This window comes from Microtus oregoni, unplaced genomic scaffold (genome assembly GCF_018167655.1).
Source record: "Microtus oregoni isolate MIOR12 unplaced genomic scaffold, Mior012 000056F_ref0000123, whole genome shotgun sequence".
NCBI lineage: Eukaryota > Metazoa > Chordata > Mammalia > Rodentia > Cricetidae > Microtus > Microtus oregoni.
This window is the reverse complement of record NW_024543832.1, coordinates 7,028,148-7,039,770: the sequence shown is the minus strand read 5'-3', so window position 1 is coordinate 7,039,770 and position 11,623 is coordinate 7,028,148. Positions and strand designations below refer to the sequence as shown.

The 11,623-nt window shown below is 37.3% G+C and overlaps 1 protein-coding gene across 1 annotated transcript; it reads right to left on the bottom strand.

Moving 5' to 3' along the window:
* Window positions 1-7,440: 7,440 nt before the first annotated feature.
* On the bottom strand, window positions 7,441-9,500 carry LOC121438552 (cerebral cavernous malformations 2 protein-like). The gene is made up of 2 exons (XM_041638804.1): window positions 9,045-9,500; window positions 7,441-7,446 (listed from the first exon to the last, which is right to left on the bottom strand). The coding sequence occupies exons 1-2, from the start codon at window positions 9,498-9,500 to the stop codon at window positions 7,441-7,443; spliced, it is 462 nt and encodes a 153-aa protein (XP_041494738.1).
* Between the last annotated feature and the right edge of the window lie 2,123 nt (window positions 9,501-11,623).

Here is an 11,623-nt window from a genome sequence, read left to right as displayed (position 1 = left end):
GCTCCCTCCAAAATGAACATTGAAGTTTTACCCCTATTATGAGGAATTAAGAAGGTATGGATGCTTAACCCAAGTAAGGTGTTCAGAACTGGGACCTTTGGGAGTGCTCATAACTGAATAAGGCCATCAGGCTGTAGCCTCCATCGTTGAAAAGATTCATAAAAAGGAGAAGAGAGATTGACTGCAGGACACATGTGCATATACACATGTGTGCACATACAAGCTTCCATTCCTTGCCATGCTGTATCCCATTTCACTTCAGAGCTCGGTTTTCAAGGTCAGTGCCAGATGTAGTACCTCATCCTTAAATCTGTAGAAATAAACAAATTTCTTTACAAATTTACTCAGCCTTTGATTATGTTAACTGTAGTAAAGCATACAGTAATAGAGTGCACTAGGTAACTAGACTAATATACCAACCCGCTAACCAGTACTTGGCATAAATGGCATTCTCAATAAATACTTGTTGAATGAATAAAGAGATGATCAGAAAGGTAACGGCAAACTTTAATAATTTTATTTTAACATACACAGGAGACAGGAAGTCGTAAGACAGGTAATCATTGAAGACTAGAAAGCCTTAATGACTAAGGCCTAAGTATCCACCAACCACAAATTCTTTTTTGAGTCCATAATGTTTGAAAGGCCTTTTCTCTGGTCTTCCCAGGAATATCTGGCAGATATTCCACTGAATGTCCTGTCGAAATCCTCTGGCAGAGAAGTTATCTCGTCTTTCTCACAGATACTGTTTGTAGCAACATACACTGTTGTGTTCAATTGCTTCTCGGTTGTGGTCTTTCATAACAGCCCAAAGAAAAGCAGAAAGACACAAGAACTCTGGTTTTGAGAAATTGGACTTCAATTAGTCTCTCTAACTAATTAAGACCACTGACCACTCTCAGACAATTTATTACTTGTATCCTGAAATTTAATGCTTCCCCAGTGACCACATGCGGACAGTTCATGATTTGTACCCTGAAATTCAATGCTTTCTACTTAAAATCTGATCAACATGTTATTCACTTTACATAGATGGATATACTTAAGAGATGAGACCTGAGCCCATTCCTGACTTCCTTGATACATTTATAAACATGAGTAACACATCTAACAGCTTTGGGGCTTCTGTCCATAATACAAACATTATAATGTTTAGTTCACGGCATTTGTATGATGGGGAACCTCCATCTGCCAATAACCTTTAAGAGACTGGACCAGGTTAGGGAGTGACCTTTTGGGTACCCAGAGAAAATCGCCTGCCTGCCCAGCTCTCTTTCTCTTGTTTCCACGTTAAACACCTTGAGGTCGAACTTCTTGTTCCAGTTCTGTGAGTTTCCCCTTACAACAAAGAATAATAACTGAAAACTTTTGGAGTTATCTGGGGATTATTCGACTTGCGTCCTCACCCCCTCTTACATGTTCAACTACATTTGTATTTTTATTAACTGAAATTCAATGAAATAAAATTTAATATTTTTATGCAAAGTACTTAGCCATGTGCCTAGAATATAAAAAACCCTTCCTATTTTTCGGTTATTATCTATTATTATCAAATTCTTTTTTTCAGCTATAGGTGAAACTGAATTATTTTAAAGAGGCTTATGGTGTAAGTAGAGGGATGTTGACATTGTGTCTTGAAGTCATTCAGGAGACCTAAGTAGCACAATAACTATTTAAGTAAAAATACAAATTATATATGCTACAATTCATGTCTGTAATACAACATTGTGAGATACATAGAGATAATAATATGATTTCTATAGTGAGGCAAACATATTTATCACTGCCCCACAAGAACCACTAAAATCTTCCCATGAAACAAAACCCTCGAGACATCCAAATATCATCGAGTCAGCACGTGACAACCCTGGGGCTGTCCATCCAACAGACATACTGTTTAGCTTCCTCTCAGCAGCAGCTCCCATCAATCTCTTCTCTGCCTGACGCACCAACTCAAGGCAAGCATTGTTTCATTCTCTGTTTCTGAGTTTGTGTTATTTTTAAAGATAAATTTATGAGTAATAAGGAAAATGATATGTGTATAGTCTATAAATACAGACATATACAAACACACAGTTACAACAGAATGTTATTTATTCTTTTAAAAAATACAAGCTTTTGCAATTATTCAAAACATGTATGTAGCTGGAAAACATAACAAGTGAAATGAGCCAGATGCAGACATCATTACTCTTTTCAGAGACAACAAGATAGGAATATCAATACTCTTCCTAATATCTCAGTATAATCTTCACGTGAAAGTGCAATACACATATTACATATAGTTACAATCCAAAATATTTTATTTCATTACATTGCTTTGAATATGTACAACCATATTATAGATCTGTCAGCTTAATTGTTGCCTGGCTCACCTACTAGAATTTAAGTCCTGTGAAAGCATAGAAATTGATTATTTTATTTACAACTATATATTTAGGACATAGTAACTTCTTAATATTTATGGGATGAAACAATATTTGACAGCTGTAAAAATACTTAGGTAGAATACGAATATATACACAGCACAGACTCTAGTAAAAACACTGGTGGAATCCGGTAAAACAAAGTCATGTGGTACAAGTTAGCCTGGAGATGTAGGTTCTGCAAATAACTGTGAAATTTTAGGGGGAAACAGCATTACTCTCACATAATCAAACAACACTCATCAGACTTGGATTGTTTTGTGGGTAGGGTTCTGGGGGAAAGTGAATGAGATAAGCAATGGCACTTTTCAGGGCAGTGCCATCAAGTGAAACAGTTTACGGAGTAGAAAGGTTTCTGGCTCATGATTTCCAAGGTCTCAGTCCTTGCTTTGTTTGATTTGTTCCTAAGAACTTGTGATTCAAAGCTGCATGGAGTGGAAGCATCCTGTGGTGGAAGAGGCTGTTCAATTCATGGCAGCCAGGAAGCATGGAGATCAGAGTAGGCAAAAGGTAGATCAGAAGCAGTTCGATCAGAAGCAGGACTGGGTATGTCTTTCCAGGGCATGTCTCCAGTGCCTCCATTTAGTCCACAACACCGACATTTCACCAAATTCCAGTGGTGACCCACCAAGAGATTGATCCATTGATAAAATCAGAGGCCTTCAGATCCAGTCCCTTCTCAAAAGCCCTTTAGCTAGAGTGACATGCTGTATTCAGGAGACTGAGCAATACTGCTAATTATGAAAAGCATAAAGAAGATACTTTTCTCTTCTGATTCTCCTTCTGCAAAATAAAACAGGTAATACCTCAGGGCATTATATAAAGGAAATTGTAAGAAATAATGAAGTTGTTCAAAATTCAAGTCTTTCAAAACTTGGTTGTGAGTTTCTAATTTGAACTTCTATAAATTTAGGCTTCTTAGTACACCTTACTGAAACAAAATTAGCAATATGTGAAGATAGAGTTAGTTCCTGCCGTTCTCTATTGATTTGGATTATAATTGGTTTCCTTTACTCAAAGGATCAATGAAAAGAACAAGCTGCAGGTGTATATATATTTTGCTTGCCTAAGTAATGATTATAGTCATTTCTCTCCCACAATAGATGTGCCATTAATGTCACTTTATGATTAAGGGCTAATGAAGCATACTTAGTTGTTGCTTAAGTATTTAGAAATCAAACATGAATTAACATGATCCAGAGAGAAATAGTAGAAATGAGATGTCAGTTGCATCTTTTCAACTTTTTTACACAGAATCTTGGTGCTGAAATATCAGTTGTAATACTTTCCAATACTTTAAAATAAAGTTATAATATCATATTCTAGTGTTAGTAAGAAAGGACCTAGCTTTATCTTGGTTCCTGTTGTGAATGTTTTCCTTGCTAGAATCCTAACTTCTCATAATTAGACCAAACCTGGGCCACAGTATACTTGACCAGCAGAAAAGAAAGTGAAATTTCTAAAATGCTTAGTAACCAAAAACACACAATAATTAAGAAGAAAACTAGAAATTAACTTTGCATTTGGAGAAAACAAGGTAGAAGTGGGGATTGTTTAATAAACATTTTTTGCTTCATTTTATACAATAATTGTTACAAGGAGAGGGAGGCCCTTTGTTTATCCTGGCCTCGTGGCTAGCTTACACCAAAATAACCACACAGAAACTGTATTCATTAAAACACTGCTTAGCCCCTTAGCTCTAGTTTCTAATTGACTAGTTCTTACATCTTAATTTAACCCATTTTTATTAATCTGTGTATTGCCAGATGACTGTGGCTTACCAGCAGGATTCTAACAGGTGTCCGTCTCAGGCAGAAGATGCATGGCTTCTCTTACTCTACTTTCTTCCTCCCAGAATTCAGTTCTGTCTTCCCCACCTACCTAAGTTCTTCCCCTATCAGGCCAAGGCAGTTTCTTTATTCATTAACCAGTGAAAGCAACATATAGACAGAAGGGTTCTTGCCTTCACAGGAAAACACTAAACTTCAAAGAATTAAAAGGACCCTGGATGTTTGACTACAGACAGTTGGAACAATAACTATCCAATAAGCATCATTAAGAAAATCGAATATGTTCCATAAGCATAAATGTTGACAGTATATGTTTTGTGTGTGTGTGTGTTTATATTTATAAATATATAGAGCTGGTTTTGGAGTTGGACACTGGCTCAGTCCCTCTCTAATTCCAAGCCTGTTGTTAAGAGAAAATCCTGAGTTTCTGTCTCATGCCAGGAGCCATGATATGGGACAGAAAGAAAAAAAAATTTAGAAAAAAGTCTCTATTTTTCCTCATATCTATTTTGTCTTTATCATACCCTTTATTGAATATATATGTCTGTATATGTCTATATAAATAATGCTTAAGTTTTCCCCAATGAACAATAAATATTCCTGAAGTAATCTTGGAAGATTCCAGGAAGAATATGGGGCCCCAAAACAACAACTCCACCTGGTTGATATGACATCATGATGCTGTTAGTGCTACTACAAGACCTGTTTTGGGTACCAGCTGCTCAAGATGGTTCCAACTTGGTTAGCTGAAATGGTGCACTTCTTTTACAATGTTCTGGTAAGACCTCCACAAAATACTCAGAGACTATTTGCAATCTTAACAGACATTAATCTTACTTTCACAGGATCCCATGGAATGAATGTTGCTTTCATGACAGCTGAAAGTAATTCTAGAAGATGATGTATGTCCCCTCTCCCAGCAAAGTTTGCCTCAGGGTTAGGGAAATCATTTAGGGGTTGATTATAATTGGTATACGGTTGAGGGTTGAGGGGAAATTTTATAAGCTCAGGGATCATTTTTAAAAATAAAAGGAAAATTGGATGGGATAATATAGATTAGTTTGTGAATTATTATTTATAGACAATTATATATTGGTATAGATTCTTGTATATTGATACAAAGTTAAATAATATTGAATATTGTATGCATACATGCTTCTACCTCTGTTTAAAACATTTTTTGTATATTGATATATACTTACCATATTGCAGTGTACATTTCTACCTCTGATCAAGATACTTATACATTGTTTACATTTGGAGGTCATTGTCCTCATTTATTGCACAGTTGTTTATTGTCTTAGCCTTTAAGCTATATAGGTATTAAGGATTATAGATCAATAGTCACCTATGTCTGTCATACTTATAGTTAGACTAATCAGGTTCTTTAGGTACATAAAGATTATATTCTATACAGATAGATAATCTTCAACCACTTCAAAGAGCTGTAGAAAACATCATTTAAATCACTTAGAGTTCTGTTGAAGTGAGACACAATTGCTCCTGGCAGCACCAATCTATTCCTGAGAAAATATTGAGCACCAAAGACACTCCACTTGGAGCTTGTCTTCTTCTTGGCAAAACCAGCTTTTGGGCAAAGAAATGCCCATTCCTCAACCACTCGCAAAATACATAGTATCCAGAAATGGATAAGTGGGACTGTCAATTCTTGCCAACACAGGGTAAGACAGTTTTAAATTTTTTCTTGCCTTTGAAAATAGTTTGTCAGTTACTCTAGGCCTTAGCCAAAGTTGTTTGCCTCAACACTGCAAATGAGACATTGGGTGATTGTCCAGGTAGCCAGTTGTCTCTGTCATATTTTGCACATTTTGGAAGTTGTTTGATTGCACTTCCTACTCACTCCAAGTATCATTATTTCTCTTCTTGGATCTTTGATGGGGTTGAAGACTAGAGAAGTGTAGTTACTTTCTTCTCATGACTTGGCCAAGTAATTTATTATACAAGACTTAAGCTAGTTAGAATAGGATAGTTGTTCTTATCACATATATTTTTATATTAAGTTTAGAACTCTATTATTTAAACAAAAGGGGAGGTGCTGTGGGAACATTTACCCCTGCCTACTGGGGCATGGCCTCTTATACTATATAACTGGACACTGCTGCAGAGTCTGTCTTTTCTCTCCCTCCCCCTGGTTCCCATTTGCTCATTCTGATTGTTTGGATCCCAACTCCATCCACCGTTCAAGCAGAGAATCCTGATTTGTAAGTTTTCCCCATAAATAAATATCTATCTCTCAGTTCTGAGCTAGTGTGGGATTTTCTTTTAAGTGTCCAGTCTTTCCACCATCAAATATGTAAAACACTTGTTTTCTATAACAGAGGTCAAAATAACTTTAATTCTGACTTACCACACTAGTTTTATCTATGCTATAAATCACAACACAAAAATCCATGTGTGAAAAGTTCCCAGCCTTAGGAAAGAACTAGAAATGACGTTTCCATAGAGAATCACAGTTAGCAATAGATGGTAAGTGTCCCTAGGGCAAATAAATAAGAGGGGCACTTGAGCTAGTGTCATTGAAAATATAAGAAATCCAGATTATTTCCTTAGATAACATTGTTTCTTTCCAGCTTTGATCACTCGTATGAGAAACACTGTCACTGTTAGAAAGATTCTAGACAAATATGGTAGTCTTGAATTCTAAGTCAGACTGCCAATTTCTTGTCAGGAATTTATGGCAAACTGCTTCACTCCCCCTGAAATTCATTTGTTCTTTGTACAAAACCAATCCCTGTTGCTCCAAGGTTCATTGTGGAGAGTAAGAAAATGCACCTGGCATGATCCTGGCACACAACTGACATTCAGTAAATACTGGATTTTCTTTTTCTTGACTAAAATTATAAAACAGTACAAGAAAAGATAAGGTTTTTTTCATGCTTATTGCATAAAATTTTGAACAGTTGAAAAAACAAATAACTTTTGTTTGGCAGTACAATCTTTTATAAGGGAGGTTTTTCTTCAGAAATGATAATTTGAATACTTTTATGGGAACTGATATTCCTAGTTCTAGTTTAATGACTTGCAGTTGCACAAAGGATTCCATTAAGATAGAAGAAGTGATACACTCAGCCACCTCTGTGATCTAAGCAAAAATATAAATATCCTTAATATAACTTTAATAAAAGAAAGAAACCTTTGGACAGGAAATGGATTGTAGTTATAATTTTGCTTCTTGAATGTATCTTATCTGAAATGTTACTGCCTTAAACCTGAAAGACACATTGAAGAGTAAGGGCAGAATGGCTAAGTCTTCTTTCTCTCTTGAATTTTGCCAATACCCTAAAGACTAATGCTTTATAAGACAAATTTGTTTTTTTTTCTTGAAGGACCCACAATGTATTAACAATGAAGGCTATCACAGCAAACCTAACACAGGGACATGAAGATTCCTATTTCATGTTACTTCTCTGTGCCTGTGAATAATACAGGCTCTCAACAAATGAATTAAAAAATGAATGAGTTGTGGGATTCCCCTCTGTATACTATGAATACCATTGGTTAATAAAGAAGTTGTTAGGGACCTGTGATAAGGTATAGCAGAACAAGGTTGGCAAAACTAAACTGAATGCTGGGAGGAAGAAGGCAGAGTCAGGAGAAGTCATGTAGCTCTTCTGGAGACAGATGGTGGACACAACTTTACCTGTTAAGCCACAGCCACATGGCAATACACAGATTAATGTAGATGGGTTAAATTACTATGTAAAAGCTAGCCAATAAGAAGCTAGAACTAATAGACCAGGCGGTGATTTAATTAACACAGGTTTTGTGTGATTATTTTGGGTGTGAGCTACCAAGCGTCCTTCTTACAACATGACTGGCATAAAGAAATGTAAGGGTTACAATAAAAATCATTGAAAACTTTAACTGGAGCATATCAACAACAGAACTGTAGTAAGACTGCAGAGCTGTGGGGCAAGAGTGGACATATTTGTCCCTTGACAAAAGGTTTGGATGTTGTTCATTATCAATTTAAAAAATGTAAATTCACAAAATCATGTAAAAGTCACTAGTAAATTTAATCTAAGCATTTTCTTTAGTAATGAGAATTTACAGAAAGACTGTCTGTACTTGTCTACTAGATGAGCGTAGCCTAACTACCTAATGTATATACATACATATACTTGTATATAAAATACATATAGAGTTAGAAGCATACACAAAACAGGCAAAAGTATATGAAAAGAAAGGAGGACAATGAAGGGACTAGTAGAGGAAAGACAGAACGCAGAGCAAGAATACATGAGATGTGAAAAGTGACATAAAGATCTTTTGAATTTTTTTTTTTTTTTTTTTTTTTTTTTTTTTTTTTATTTTAATTTATTTATTTATTAAGAATTTCTGCCTCGTCCCCACAACCGCTTCCCGTTTCCCTCCCCCTCCCCCGATCAAGTCCCCCCCCCCCCTCATCTGCTCGAAGAGCAATCAGATCTTTTGAATTTTAATTCAACTGTGGATTTTTCATTTTCTTATGTACGAATAAGTACATAAAAGCTATAATTGATAATGAAATTTTTAAATTCAAAATATTCATTAAGATGTGGACAGGAGCCGGGCGCTGGTGGCGCATGCCTTTAATCCCAGCACTTGGGAGGCAGAGGCACGCGGATCTCTGTGAGTTCGAGACCAGCCTGGTCTACAAGAGCTAGTTCCAGGACAGGCTCCAAAACCACAGAGAAACCCTGTCTCGAAAAACCAAAACCAAAAAAAAAAAAAAAAAAAAGATGTGGACAGGTAGTGGTGGCACATACCTTTAATCCCAGCACTCGGGAGGCAGAGGCAGGCAGATCTCTGTGAGTTTGAGGCCAGCCAGGTGCGCAGCATCATCTCGGACATAGGAGACAGCAGCGATGTCGTGGATGGGCACCCTGAGGATAATGTCCTCCCCGTCCCTCCAGGCCAGCTTGACATTGTAGGCAGACAGACTGAGCACAGCATCCTGCTCCTGGGTCAGTTGTCCAGGAAGCTCGTGGGCCCGCTTTGCCTTGTCTATGAAATGCAAAATCTCAGTCCTACTGGAGGGGTTCAGGTAGCCGGGTATGGATGTTAACTGACCTAGATACTTCACCTCCTTCTCAATATAGTCGCTCAGCAGTCTGTCTGGCTCGACGCGCTCAGGTAATGACAGCACCACAGTGTGCAGAGGGCGCCTCTCTGTCACCTTCTCATGGGCTTTCTTATCTCTACTCTTTTCACCTTTTAGGAATACTCGTTTAAATGGCGACACAATTCCAGGCTTCTTGCCCTTCTTGCCCTCCTCCTCCATGTCGCCGCATGCGGTCCCCGCGGCCCGCCCCGGGAGCCCCACCGCCAGCGGCCGCTACATGCTCGAAAAGTTAATTTTTATAGAATTTTTTTCCTAGAAAGAAAATGTTTACACACAAAATACATTTCACAAAGACCATAACCAAAATTCTAAGCATCTTTAAATTATGGTGAAAAATCTAAAATATTTACTTACAAAGTAACAATTTTAATTAGGCATCTAATTTTCTTTTTTAAAGATTTTTTTATGTCTATGTGTGAATACCCAAATGTATGTATATGTACCACATGCAAACCTAGTTCCCGTGATCCCCTGAAGAAGGGCATCAGATCCCCCTAGAACTATCGTTATAGGCAATTGCAACTTGTCATGTAGGTGCTGGGAATTGAACCCAGGACCTTTTAAGAGGAGTGTATGCCATTAGCTGCTGAGCTATCTCTCCAATCCCAAGCTTCAAAATTTCTTTTTCCCCAAATGCTTTGTATAAACGTTGCATCCCAAACCACAGTCCTATCTCTAGATTGTCAGAGTTGGTGATGAACAGCGAGAGAAAATTGCTAATTCTTTGAAAGCAGATGTAATGTCCCAGGGCTTCCTAGGTATTCATAAAATTTTACTGCTTTGAGTCAATAGCACTGGCCACATGTTCACTTACTTCGATCTTGTAATAACCTCCTTTGCAACAAAACATTCCACTCTCTAATAGTTAAAAAGTTGTACTAAAAACCTCCATAGTTAATTGATTGTGAAAACTAACTGCTGGGTGTAGTGAAACCTGCTTATGGCCAGCCTGAGATACATGAAACCCTGATTCAAGTCAAATCAAAAAGAGAATAGACATTCTTTGGATTTTTCTGATATGTAGACAAATCCACCATTGTGTATACAAACTGGGATACTTTAATCCAGACGTCAAAAGCTCAGAGGCAAAGGAGCCATAAAGAGAACCTATTAGGAGGAATCTGTAGTATGTAGGTAACTCATCAAGACTACCTGTTTTTGTTTTTGTTTTTGTTTTTGTTTTTGATCAAATATATGGATTTTCAGTCTAAAACTTTGACTTAAAATGTTAACTCAATTACTTTGTAAATATAATTTGATTGACAGCCTAGAAATTCAGCAGAGTTTTCAGACTGGAGTGGGCAATTACAATGAATGGATTACGTGTGCGGCCCTTGCCATCTGAATTACAAACACAGATTCGCGTAGAAAATAAATTCTGTGCAGCTGTGGGAACCATCCACAAGCATGTCAAACCTTCTTCACAGCTGTGAGAGTTATTGTCACATTCTTTGTTTCTCCCTTCATCTGCACCTCTCTGCCAGGACTCTGATTGAACATCAAAATGATTAAGAAGTTAAAAAAAATCCTTAGGCACTCTTGAATAATTCATCAATGCAGCTGAGCCTGAAAGGCCCCTTGTCCTGTAGCATAAATACAATTCAGAGCATAGCCCAGAATGAAAATTCAGTTAAAATATATTGAAGTGAAACCATCTAAGATGCTACTCTTTTCATTATCAGAAACAGCACATAAGCAGTTCACTTTTGCTAACACAGCTGTACAGGCTGCCAAGTTTCAGAAAGCAGTTAATGGTGGATCCCATAATTATACTCGGGGAGGAGAAGGATGTGCACCTCACTGATGAACTAATCATTGCAAATGGCTGGATCAGAGGCATTACTGTGTTTCCATCAAGTGAGAAATGCAACAAGGACCATTCCGTGACTAAACCACAAAGCAAAAACACCAAATGTGGTGCTCTTCTGTCGCCCTTTGATGAAAGGGCTGCTGTCTCTTTCCTTTGGGTTATGACTCTTTTTCCAACAGAAATATACAATGCAATACACTCAAGGAAAGATTTAAATAACCACATTTAGATATGTGTATGAGTTGTTTCTCAGCACTGTAGGATCAAATCTTCAGCAGAGCACTTGGAGGTAGATTTGCCACTCATTAACTGTAATTCTGGGGGAAATGAAAAACAGTAAAATATTATTGTCTTGTGCTAGGCACTGCAGTTAGTACTATGTAGAGGGCAGAAAACTAGTGCCATTGTTCAGAGGAGCTTAAGACATCATCAGCATAGAATCTGAAGGGCTACAGTACATGTCACGTAAGCA